This window comes from Netta rufina (assembly GCF_964035555.1).
Source record: "Netta rufina genome assembly, chromosome: Z".
Taxonomy (NCBI): Eukaryota; Metazoa; Chordata; class Aves; order Anseriformes; family Anatidae; genus Netta; species Netta rufina.
Genome location: NC_140126.1, coordinates 77,836,421 through 77,849,610, shown reverse-complemented (window position 1 = coordinate 77,849,610; position 13,190 = coordinate 77,836,421). Strand labels below are relative to the sequence as shown.

The following is a 13,190-nucleotide window of genomic DNA, read 5'->3' as shown; positions in this document are numbered from 1 at the left end:
GTGCACCAGGCACCTACATCACCACCGCATGCGATGTACAAACGTCCCCACAGCCATACTCCATATTTTGCTCTGTGTCAGTGAAGCAAAGCATTGCGGAAGCCCAGGGCAATGCTGGAAGTAGGGTGGTGGAGTTACGTATAGGATGTTCGTATGGCTTGTTAACTGATGCTGCAGGGATTAATGCTCCCGTGTTTTCCTTCTTGTTTTTTGTTTTTTGTTTTTGTTTTTTTTCCTCAGCTCCTGCTGCAGTGTGGTGATGCTGCATCCCCCTGCTGTCTGCTGTAGGTCTGGGCCAGGGAGGGATGGAGGCTCTCCATGTCCTGTCCTCCTCCCACTTCTCCTCATGCTTCTGCCAGGTAGAAAACAGGAGGGGAGGACACTGCCAGCCACCCATGAGTGCAGGATGCTGTGTGGTCAGGCAGGAACAGAAAAGCCTGTTCTTCTCTCCACCCCCCATGGTTGCACACGTACATACGAACTCATGTACATGTTTAACAAAAACGCATGCTCCACAGAAGGCTGTAGTTGCCCCAGCTCCCTGCATTTTCTCTTTAGGAGAGAGACAGCAGAGCTGTCTGTAACTTGTTAGTGTATCAGCGTGGGTTTAAGTCGCCACAAAACAATTGCTTTATCAGTTACCAAATGTTTCACTGAGCAAACACTTCGAAAGATGGCTAAAGGGCCCAGTGTTACTGAGGTACAATGGTGTCATCTTTGTTTCTCTAGAGCAGTTAATCTGGGCCAGCAAGGTAGAACTCCACAGCAAGGTCTGTTCCCACACTCCACCAGATGGAAACATCTGACGGGACTTCGCTGTGTGCTACAGAAGCAAACATCTCTGATGGTGCTTCTCAAATCTATGCCTAATTAGAGAAATGCAAACTAAGGAGCTTACTCCAGCACATTCTTAGCTACTAGGTATCCGAAGTAGGGGCAGTATTTTAAGTTCGTTGAGGCAGATGATGAGACTCCTTTTCCTGTGGGTTTTGAGTGCTTCCAGAAGTTGTGGAGTTGCAGGCCAGGCTGCCCTGAGAGGCCTTTCCTTCATAGGGCATCATCCTCAGTGCCCATGCACCACGCAGCATCACCTTGGACGTTTGTGGAAATGGGCAACAGCACAGATCCAGGATGCAATGCTGGATTTGTCCTAAAAAGCTGTCTTCTGAAGTGCTTCATCTCTAGTTGCAGGCATCCTACTCACCTTCTTCCATGGGTAACAGGAAGGGCTCAAGTGGAGAAACAAGGAGCGCTCTGGCTTGGGGTGGTCTGCAACCACGTTAGGTGAAGAAGTTGAGAACCTGGGACTTGGACAGGAGCCTTAGGTTAGAAAAGGCAGTGTAGGAGCTTTTAGGTTGTGTGTATGTGCTAACAGGGAGCTTGGGTTTCTGCCAGAGCAAGCTGAGCTTTTTTCTGTTGTAAGGTGACGTTGCCCTGAGGGCGCCTGAAAAGCATTGGATGTGTACTGGCAGCCTCAGAGGTGCCCTAGCAAATCTGTGGACACGGTAAGGCAGTGTGCATTTGAAACAATAATAAATCACCTCTGCATGCTGTGTAATTTGCCTCCAGACACTTTTAGTGCAGTAACCACCGAAACAGTGTTCGTACAGTTTGCACCAAGCTCAGGCTGTCATTGATAAAATATACATGAGTGTTGACATGAACACACCAGGGCACGGATCAGCCCCTGAGGAGGAGAACTTTCCTCCTGGAGCATCTCAGCCCTGAACCGTCCGGACCATAACGTGTGGTACGGTCTGAGCTAAGTGGGGAATGCAGAGGGGAAGGCAAGACGTGGGTCACTCTGATGGGAGAGATTGGCTTTCAGCAAATACCTTGTAATTAAACATTTTGGTTTACACGTTGTCAGTCTGGGTAGCGTAGAAGCTACTGCGGTGTGCAGTGTCCCTGGGGAATTCCAGTATTGCCAGCTGATTTTTCACTGTGAAGCGGTAGGGATAAGTTTAAAAACAAAAGAAAATACAACCCTGCTGTTTCTAGTCCAGTATACAGTCCACACCAAGCTTTAAACAGGCATGCCTTCCTCATGTGGTCTCACTGCTGCGTTTTTAACTTTCTCTGCAATGTCTTGTAACGTGCTAATTTGCCTCTTACGTAGACACAAAACTTGTGGCAAGCATGCTGTGTAAAAAACTGACAGCTCACCCAGCATCTTGCTGCGCTGCATGTGCCTTCAGCACGTCTGTGCTGCAGCTTCTGTCTGCTGAGGGGTGGGCACAGCGCTGCTTGTCCTTCTCCATGGGGCTTACAAAAACAGCTGTCTGGTTTGGGGAGCTGAGCAGTGTGCTGAAGTGGGCTTGTAGCTGGATCAACTGCTTCGTACGCTCTGCAGAGTAAAATTACTTTTTTTTTCTGTGAAGCTCGGTCCTTTGGCTTATAAATGGCTCTTGAGAAATGAATACCTTTGTCTAAAAAGACCTGATTATGTTTGTTTGTGTATCTTTCTAGAGTAAAGCTTTCAGTGTTTTTGTCAAATGATACATTATTTCATGTGTATCACTGTATAGACCTGTTTAGTTTCAACCACCCATTGCAGTTTAAAATGAGACTTTTATACTCTTCTGTATGTTGCAGGAATTATGGTTTATTCTTCTGCATAAAGACATGTTTCTAAAAACAATATAAAATGCCTGCTCTCCTATGTCTTTTTACAGCGTATCACTTCTGTGGTGTCCTTACGGATGAGTCAGCGTGGCGGTATTCTTACTTGCTTGTTTTTCCCCGAAATGTGTCCTGTGCAAACCTTTGGTCCTCTCTCCGACTGTAATTACTTTGTGTTATCCCCCTTTGTGCTGCTTGTCCTGGCCAGGAAAGCCCAAAATGTGTCAGTGAGTGCTTGTTACTGCTCTTTCCTGCAGAACTGGCTCCTCTTGTATCCTTCTGGGAAGAGGTGTGCGGCTGTCGGAGGGGAGGAAGGGCTGTAAGCATCCCTGTCAACAGCACAGGAAGGTCACAGAGCTCAAGTGCGCACAGCCAGCAGTCCTCAGTGGAGGAGAAGTGTCCTGCAGCTGGTTGGTGTCGTGTCTGTCTGGGTGAAAACAGCACTGTCCCTAGTGCCGAGACCTGTGCAGGCAAAAACCTCGGGGAGTGAACGCTGGGCTTTTATATTATTTGAGAGAGGCTTAGGCATCTTAATCTCCCTTTAGAAAGGGTCATTGATCAGGGGTGTTCTCCAGTCTGGCTCTAACAGAGGAGGAGGAGGTTTGGTCCTTAAAGGACACAGCACTTGGCAAAAAAAGGAGGATTCTGAATATTAAAACAAAAGCAAAAGAAGTCAATGCTAAAACAGATTTCATGTTTAGGAGGATTTTTCGAGGCTTCAGCATTGTCAAGCAGGTTTCTGGAATGCCTCTGTCTCCTTGGAGGTTTAGGCTGGACACCTGTATTAACACAACTGAACAAGCAATGTTGTCAGTGCGGGGCAGGGATACCTGGGCGAAAGCTGCTGCAGTCAAGAGCCAGACAATGCTGTAGCAAAATCCATCCCTTGCGGGATTTGTGAAAGAGGAATTCTTACAGTCTGGAAGAGCATCCCTGCTGAGCAGAAGTGCATTGCCACATGTGTCGCCTCCCAGCAAACCAAGTGTCAGCCAGGAAGAGCTGTGAGTAGCTTTCATCTGGGCAGGCAGCTGAGGAAAGGCTTAAACCCAAACCCAAACCTGTCGCGCAGAGCAGGGACCTGGCTTCTGCACCCACTGCTCGTTGGATGCCGCAATCCCCTCATGGATCTGGAGAGGCTCTCGGGCTGAGCTGAGCCTTGGTGCCTGGGGCAGGGAGCACGTCCCAGTCCAGGCTCGTGGGCTGCCAAAGGTTGCCGTGAAAGTAGGTGATGACTTGGGTGAGCAGAGCTGGTCAAAGTGGTCGGGTTGGGATGGTTTTGAGGAGGAACAGAGGGAAGAGGCGACTTGAACATCTGCTGAGCAGCGGCATCCAAAAATAGAGGCGCTGCGAATGCCCTCAACCAGCCTGACATGCTGCTGGCTGTGGGAGAACAGGAGGGAGAGAGTGGGTAGATGTATTCAGGAGCAAATGAGATGAAATGAGTCAGGCTTGGAGAGCGCAATATGCCTGCCCGGAATTCAGGGTACTCTCAAGTGTGCGGCATCATCAGGAGTGATGCAAAAGAGGACTGAAATTAAGAAAAGCCATGAGCTAAAAAAATTTGCAGTCCTTCTTTTTGAAAAGAGGGAGTGTTTAGAGAAAATTCTGAAAACTGCTCTTACTTTAGAGAGCCAATGAGGATGATGTCTCGGCATGAGAGAGGATAATGATAGATCCAGAAATCAATTATGAAGAGGAAGGGATTAAAGTCAAGGGCATGAGTTGTTCTAGTGGATGTCCTCTATTACTAAACCCACTGAATGGTACCAAGTTTCAAGCCAATGTGAGGACGCAGATATTTTAAAATAATGTTTTAAAGTAGGCTGCAGGGGGTCAAGAGCTCTTGACACCAGTGTTGAGTGCTCCAGCCTGGTAGGCAATGACAGTGGGGCCAGGTTGGGGCATACAAGCCTTCCCAGGTACACTCGAGACCCGTGTGGGGACGCGTGAGGTTTTGCAGATGTGGGCATTGAGCCCCAGCAGTGGGGTGAAGGAAGGAGATGGGAACAGGGTGCCTGCTGCGTGCCACAGGGTGCCCTTCGGGTGACAGCCGTCTGCACGGCTTCTTTCAGGTCACTTGGGTTGAGATCATCAGGGTTGGCTTTGATTCACAATTTTGGTCTCTTGGACACGGAAGCTTATTTTCTTTTTTGAAGACTTAAAGGTGCTCTTTACCTCCCTTTTTGCTTCCAAACTGCTTGCAGCAAGAAAGCCTCACTGCTTCAGGATAAAGTCTCCAATTCCAGCAGCATGAGGATGTTGGGAATAAACCTCTGCAGAATGTCTGTTCTGTATCTGTTTTCTCTGTCCCTTGCTGAAAGTGTATATGGGGGGGGGGGGGGGGGACGGACAGGGGCGTTGTTTTCTTTCAATTTCAAGAGAACCCTGTGCCAGCTCAGATCTTCCTTACAGGAATTTCCTCTAGCATCTCCAAGCTGGCATCTCGATAACTCCTGCTGCGTACAGATGAATAGGTTTGATCTTCCTGTTTTATGCACTGCAGGGCTGTGTCTCTGCATCCCTGCAGGACCGGCACAGGCACAATACCAGGGCAGTCCCAAGGGGGGCAAGAGGAGGGTGTGGTGGTAGAGCTTCTGTCTGGCAGCACATTTGCCTGGCTTCTCTGCCTTGTAAGAGCACACCTTAGTGCATTAAATGGGCAGGAACACTGTTAAAGTCTTTTCTCATATGAATATCCTAAGAGATCGCATCAGCACTGGAGGTTCAGGCACCAGTAGCAATCTTTTTAATTATTTTTTTTTTTTTGCCGTTTGGTGACAGAACCGAGACATCTGGTGTGTTCAGTTTAGGTGCAATGCCCCCCGTGACTTCTCCATGCTGCAGTACCTGAAAGCAGTCGTTCCCTTGTCATAACTCATCTGAAAAATCTACAAGTGAGAGAAATTCTGTGAGTTAATTAAATTTGTCTGTGAATTGTGTGCAAACAGACGAAATGATTTTCTTTATGTGAACTTAGTGCAGGGCAGAAAGAGCAAATTTCCTGCAGCTACCATGGGTTCAGAGTGATCAGCTCAGCCATTCCTGTCTCTTCAGCATGGATCTAGAAAACAGTGAGGCTTTTTGCATCTCTGTCAGCCTAGAGAGATGAGTTTGACATTAATACTAAGACTTCTGTGTGCTTCTGCTGAAGTAATACAGATTCTGTAGGCTAAACAAGAAATTGCTCGGTTCCCAGAACTGGGTAATAATTCTTTTGCGATGGCTTATGGCCACCTTTTTTCACGTTACCTTCCACAAAGCCTGTTAATTGTTGCATTCATTAAAGACTTTTTTCTTCTTTTTCTTCAACCAGGGAGAATGGGGGTGATGATAAAGCACAGATGATAAAACGGTGTGAGGAGACAGCTCCGAAGTAAAGCAGAAAGGAAGCATGAGAAGGGAAGGGTTTGAAACATACAGCTGATCATCAGGGAGCAGAAAATTCTGTCAAACCTGGTGGGAAAAAAACATTAAGTATTTGCCTTCCTGTACATAAGCTGCATAAGGGCCCAGAGCATCTCCTGTATGAGGAGAGGCTGAGAGACCTGGGTCTGTTCAGCCTGGAGAAGAGAAGACTGAGAGGTGATCTGATCAATGTTCGTAAATACCTAAAGTGTGGGAGGCAAATGGACGGGGCCAACCTCCTTCCAGTGGTGTGCAGCCATGGGACAAGGGGCGATAGCCAAAAACTGGAACACAGGTTTTACCTGTGTTTGTGAGGAACATCCTATCTACAGCAAGGGTGACAGAGTGCTGGAGAGGGCTGCCCAGAGATTGTGGAGCCTCCTTCTCTGGAGATATTCCAGACCTGCCTGAGGGCTTTCCTGCCCAACCTCCTGTAGGGAGCCAGCTTTTAGCAGGGGGCTGGACTTGATGATCTCCAGAGGTCCCTTCCAAGCCCTGCAATTCTGTGATCCCAGCTGCTTGTTTTCCTGAAGTGTCTGTTATGCAGGAAAGGATTTATAAAGCGTAAGTTACCTTCTGAAATAGACTGGCGCTGGCCTTAGCTACATCCACAGCTGATAAATAGTCTGTGAGATAGCAGCTGAGGCAAATTCTAAGCCAGACCTGAGCTGGATGTCAGCCAGAAATGAGCCAGTGCCTCAAGGCTGCGCAGGGTGTTGAGGTTTAACCCGGCAGGCAGCTGAGCTTGCTCCCCTGCAGTAAAATTTGGGAGGGGAGTAAAATTTGTGATAGGGGGATAGAGACACAAAGCAAGTGGTGCACAATACAATTGCTCATCACTAGCCAAGATCCCGAGCAGCAGCAGCCCCCTGGCCAGCCCCCACATATAATTGTCCTGCATGATGCCCCATGGCATGGGACATCTCTCTGGTGGCTGGGGGCAGCTGTCCTGGCCCTGGCTGTCTCCCAGCCCCTCGCTGGCAGGGTAATGTGAGAAGCTGGGAAGTCCTTGGCATAGTGCAAGCACTGCTCTGCAACAGCTACAGGTCGGTGTGTTATCAGCATTGTTCTCATCCTGAATCCAAAACACTGCACCATACCAGCTGTCATGAGGAAAGTCAGCTCTGTCACAGCCAAAACTAGGACACGGGGACATGAAGTTATGATGTGAAGTGGCGTGTGGGAGAAATGGAGTAGTGCTACCACAGCTGGCTGCATTGACGCGCCGTCTGCTCGTGGAGATGTCTGCACAATGGGCTTCCCGTGTGAAACGGGGAAAGGTGTGCGGACGCGGATAAATGTGTTTGGGTGCATAAGGAATCATCTGCGAGGAGAAAAGTGATGCTCTGTCTTCACATGCTGGTACGTACCCTGGGAAGTATACAGACCACAGACATAGTAATTCAGACAAGTTTGTTAGCCTGCCTGAAACTGGGGCGATGTTTGGGGGTAGACACGTGGCTCATTTCACTAGGTTAGTGCCTAAGTGAGGGGGAGAAGTTGTTTTGAACGGCGCTGGTATGCACCTGTTTTCAAGGTGACCTTGTTTCCTTGTCTAGACACAACCTGAGTGATTCTTTGGTTAAGGTGTGCATATATTGCAGCTTCTCTTCAGGGCTTTCTCATCGTCTTTCATTGCTCCATCTGGCTGTCTGCTGGCAGGGATAAACTAGGTCTGCAGCAAGGACTTCCCTCCTCCTAGGGGAAGAGCAAAGATCAGCGATGAGTAATGCGTTGTGCCAGGGTGGGTGTTTGCTGTTAGAAATACTCTTCTTTGCCGTGGGAGGGTATGGCAAATTACTTTCAAGGTAGAGCACGCCACCTGCAAGCTGGGACACTCTGTATGCATGCAAGGCAGAGTACGAATATAAAGCAGCTTTTCTGAACAAAAGCACTAACAACTGGCTTGCAGTGCAGCTTCCTGATATGGATAAGTTTATTTTCTGTCACGGATTAATGCAGTTGCAATATGTGCTTTATTAATACAGGATCCTTGACCTACTTCTGCAAGTATAGCTCAAATAGGAAAAACAAACTTTTGGCCACTCTGCTTATTGGAAGCTGAATGCAGTATCTTAATTCTGATTAAACCAAGAAGACTCGAACTCCGTATTGAAATTTTCAGAACTATAGGATACAAATTTATGGTGTAAAATCTGGCTGGTTTGTTCAAAACAGAAGGCTTATTTGGAGAAACTGATGTGTCAAACTAATTTGAAGCGCTATTTTGTCTTGCAAGATACAGAAGGGAATGGCAAGTATGCCAACAGCAATAAAACTTGATCTTAAGCATTTGGGGTGGCAGTAATTTTTGAAAACCTAGAAGTTGTCAGCAAGTTAATGGAGTAATTGCAGAAGCAGCAGTAGTCTCTGAAGAGCTGGAAAGAGGATCAAGAGAGGCAGCTCCCAGGTGCAGGGCTCAGGCCGCTGTGCTGCGGTTCGAGGTGCAGTTTTTGTGTTTTTACAGTTTTTGTGGAGCTGCTCCTGCAGCTGGCTGGTTCCCATGTTTCTGCTCTAAAAATAAGGTTCCTTGCACAGCTGCTTTCAAATGGCAGCATGCTCGCATTTTCAGACCCATCTCCTGTTTTTCAAGTCTGCTTTGACTCCATCCTCATGTATTTTGTCCCTGCCAGCTTTGTATTACCTACAGATTCAATACTTACACTTTGTTCTTTTTTTCGTAAATGTTTGGGCTTTTACTTTTGAACCATAATATGGAAAATCAGCTTATCTGATTTATTTGCATTTAATGTAACTTAAAATGCACTTTCTTTTCCCCTCAGAGCTTTTTCAAAGTTTATTGAACTGGCTTATCTGAAATACAACAGACTTTCTGCAGTAAGTTCCCTTGTTTAAGGGAAAAAGCTTTTCACTTTGTGGATACTCTGAATGAGTCCTTTTCAGAGGTTGCTAAAGCATTTACTGGGTCCTTCAGTTTCCTGGATGCAGCAGCAAATAGTAAGAAATGCGGCATTGAACTGAGTTAGCAGCCCTTCTCACCACTAACTGTTGTTCTGAGTTCTTTAAAAACACCTCAAATTTCTAACTGGTAAGAACTTTTAAGGAAAATGACAAAAATGAGAGCCTTGTATCCGCTGCATTACAAATCCAATAATTTTGGAACTGAAGATGAAACTATTTTTAATTCTCCAATTAGTTGCACTGCTGTTTTCTGTGCTTGAAGATTTCAAAAATATTCTCCCACAGTGCTTGCTTCCTCTTTACCTTAAGTCAGGGAGTGCCTGAGGAGTGATCACCTAGCTCTTGCAAAGTTTTTGAAAAACCTGTCTTGAAAAGGTGAGAATGAAAGTTAACTTCTAGATCTCTTACTTTCTGGTGAGAAGACACCTATCACAGTGCTGTCAACAGCTGGTTCGCTTGTCATCATCGGTGCCTTTCTTACAAAGCTGGGCAGGATGGGGAGCTGCAGGAAGCCTTGACAGGTTCAGGATTTGTGTTTGAGTTTGTTCAAATGGTAAGTCATTTTTGGTGATCAGCTTGATATGTTTCTGCCTGCAAGGAGGCGCATTTGTATTTTTCTCCATACCTTGTCGATGTCTTGTTTCATTGGGAGAAATAAGGCTTCACTGAAGGTAGTGGGAGAGCAACAAACAAGTTTTTAAATGTGCTCTTAGGCCAACTTCCATCTTCACATTGTCACATCAAAACATTTGGCTGGTCTGTGATTTAATATCCACAGTAATTCATCCAGACTTGTAAAGAAAAAAATTCTGGTTATAGATATTACTAATTGCTAAGGTGATTCCGTGGATATACATTCTTTCAGCTGATCAACAGGAAAAAAAAAAATCCCCAAAGCTTTGAGAATTAATTGAAAGCATACACAGCAACATTTAGCTACTTCAATATGTGTGGTTGTATTTCTTGACTGGCAGCCTTAGATTGATATTTGCTGTTCTTCCAAAAACTACATCAGGCTACAAGACATCCTCTTCTTCGGTGGGTTGAATCCTCAGTCCGCCACTTACAGTCCTATCAATGCCACGCATACACACCTGCTGTATGTACTGTAAAACCATTAGGCTGAAACGTTCAATCAGTGATGGCTGGTTTTAGAAAATGTAGGTGAATTCACGTTCCTGTGATCTTTGCAGACTGATGGTTACTCTGTAGTAACCTTTGTAATAGTTGAAAGGTAAGGTAGCACGCGCGACCCACGATGATGAATCAGGTAACTTGCTTTATTTTCATTCTTATTGCAACTGCATAAATTGCTCTCTTAAGAATACAGCTACTTGAGGCTTAAGTAAAAGAATAATGTTCGGGTAAATTGTCTTTCTCCTTGTCCAGCTATTGCCCCGAGCTGCTGCTAAACTGTCCAGATGTTAATGATTAAAATACTATTGGAGTCTTCTAGTTTCATGTTAGTACTTTGTGCAAAATGACACTGATTTTTAGAAAGACTAGCCAAATTCACAAGTGAAAGAATAAGAAAAAGACTGTTGAGTATCACATCTAAATACCCTTTCTTGTCACTTTTACTTAATATTCCATTAAAAATTCAAGCAAATTTCAAAACAGCTTTTTAGACGTTATGCAGCCTAATTTTATGTTCAGAACAAAGTAATTGGATGGCAGTCATTTTTTGTGCTTCAGGGTTTTATTTGTAAAGCAGCACATTTTTCAAATTTTTTTTTTTTTCAAATGTGCTTATGCCAATAAACATTTTAGTGATTCCTCACACTTAAGTTTTTCAGCTCTGGTAAAGTGTGTCACATCCTAGGCTAAGTGATTAGCTCAGCCAAGGAAATAAAGTTTTATTATATCTGACTGAGTTTACCAACAACTATTTACATGTCATGCTTATGCAAATAATCTAGAACTGAGCAAAAGAAAAAGGCTTTTAGCGTCTGTTGGAGTTGAAATTCACCTTTGATATCCTTAGAAGTTTTACAGTTCGTGCGTTGCTGTTTCTTGTAGCTGAATGCTGATTGTGCTTCATGAGGACAGGGTAAATCACAGAGCTGGGTCGTGCACATTGCTTTGCTCTGTTGAGTTAGCCAAGCTTCAGCCTGTTTGGCTGTGCTCAGGCACTTGCATTTAAAGCTAAGTACATGCATAGTAATTCCACTTAATTGGAAGGGACTACTTGCTGCTTGTATGCCTTGCTGAATTAGGTGCCAGAGTGCTTGCTGCTTGAGTGCCTTGACGACTGACTGTAGCTTTTCTGGTACAGTTACAACAGCAGCACATAGCCTGGGCTGCTTTTGGAGGGCAAATTATGCCAGATCAGACTTTTTAGTGATGTCACTGAAATCATGCTAAAGCTTTTGAAACGCATTTTCTCATTGAGAAGTAAATCCTACGAAGACTCTTATGACTGTAGCTAATCACAAGCAAAGGAGTGTAGATTGAAGTCTTTACATAAACTTTTTTTTTTTCCTTTTAGGTTGTTAAAATTCCCAAAGCTGAAGTCCCAAATGAATTGCATACATTTAACTTCTACGTGTCAAATGTTGGCAAAGATAGCCCTCAGGGAAGCTTTGACTGTGTCCAGCAAACTGTCTCAAGGTAAGTTTTACTTAACATTTTCTTTCATGGCAAATTTAAGTAGATTCTGTGGCTTTATGCTATATGCTCAAACCTTTAACAGAGGCGTGCTCTTAGTGATGAGCTGCAGTTAAAAAAAATAAAAATAAAATACCTAGCAGTAGCCTGATTTTTTGCTCATTATATATAAATACTTGCTTTTACATAGAATTCTTTAGGTTTTGCTTTTAAAGAGAGTAGCCTTTTGATTGCTTTCTCACCTCTCAGAGCTATTTTTAAAAGCATTTGGAGTTCAGTATCATCCAAGCTAGACCAGATCCATTCTCCAACCATATGTAAATATGATTATAGCTGGCAGCCTGCTAGGAGGCCAGCCATGATGGATAGTTGTCTTATTTTAAGAACCACATAACTCAGTGACCTACCCATAGCTGCATGACCACCACGTTTCAGAACCCAAAGGCAATACAGCAGCGCCTTGTCCTGGTTCGTTTGAGTCAAAGTGAACAGTGTTAGGGTCTAGCTAACAGCCCAGCAAGCTCCGTGCTCTCACACCTGGCTTGCCTCAGCCCCTGGAAGAAGGCATTCAGTGTGGTGCTGGTGGGGTCGGGGGTGCAGAACCACTGCCTGTCCCCACGCGTTTGCAGGAAGCTGCCGGCAGAGCCTGTGCTGAGCAGGGAAGCTGATAGCAGACAGCCCTGTGTGCATCTCTGAAAGGGGCTGCTCCTCTTCTGGCCGCAGAAAGGCTCCTGCACTTACCTTGGAAATTGGGGTTTGTCGTGGTGGAGAATTTACCAGCATTATGAATGTGAGCGGATTGAGTAGCTCTCTGCCTAGCAGGAGACCTCCGAACGTCCTCACTTCTTGTGCTAGTTCTCTCCTAGGCAGTGCAGCCTTTCTGTCAACTCGTGCAGCTGGTGGGATTGCTGAGAGCTGAACGCTTCAGCAGTGGACCTGGGGAGCCTGGGGGGGTGCCTTTTGGTGTGCTTTTTTTTTTTGTTTTGTTTTTGTTTTCCCCCCTTGTTTACGCTGTGTCTGCAAGGAGCCAGACAGTGGCTGCTGATGCTGGCACAGAGTAAGCAGCAGGGGTGAGTCCTGCTTGCTCTCCCCTCTTCTGTCTGATAAAAGCTGTGTGTGCCTGGTGCGCTGAGGCTGCTGCCAGCTCCTGATTAGAAAACCTGCAAGTGGCCTTCAAGAGGGCCATTGAGGAAGACAGCTCATACTCCTGAGAGAAATTGCTTCAGGGTCCTTGTGCAGGCAAGCCTAATGTGTAGCGGTCCTCAAGTCCAACTCAAGTGTTTCACTGAGCATCTCTGTGGGCCCTTTGTTTGTGAAGGAGCAGCTTCTGTTAAATTGAACTGAATTCATTTTATAAGAAAGATTAAATTTAAGCTGCTTTAGGTCTGAATAACATGCCTAAGTAGTTTTAATGTGGTTCTGCCAATCTATTTTGAAAGCTTGTTTGAATTAGATTTTGAGTTCTTTTGTAGTCAGCTCTCAGTTTGTTGGAGTATTTTATGTAGAATCATTTAAAAATAATAATACAGAAGGGACCTTCTGCTCAAGGCAGGTCTGGCTTCAAAACTTGCTCAAATTCAGAAAATCCATAGCTCAAGGAGGGGAATTGCACTGTGTCTTCTTGGTTAGTCCTT

At 45.4% G+C, this 13,190-nt stretch overlaps 1 protein-coding gene across 4 annotated transcripts in view; it reads left to right on the top strand.

Annotated features, from left to right (window-relative positions):
• ELL2 (elongation factor for RNA polymerase II 2) overlaps positions 1-13,190 on the top strand; it is a gene marked incomplete at its 5' end in the record, with an annotated part of 39,937 nt that overhangs the window by 9,720 nt on the left and 17,027 nt on the right. For 2 of the 4 annotated variants that reach the window (XM_084305531.1, XM_084305530.1), the window contains one exon: positions 11,438-11,559. In XM_084305531.1, the coding sequence (XP_084161657.1) occupies positions 11,438-11,559 (122 nt within the window). Of the gene's footprint in view, positions 1-240; positions 360-1,423; positions 1,506-11,437; positions 11,560-13,190 lie in introns of all 4 variants that reach the window. The other 2 variants (XM_084305533.1, XM_084305532.1) reach the window with 2 other exon arrangements.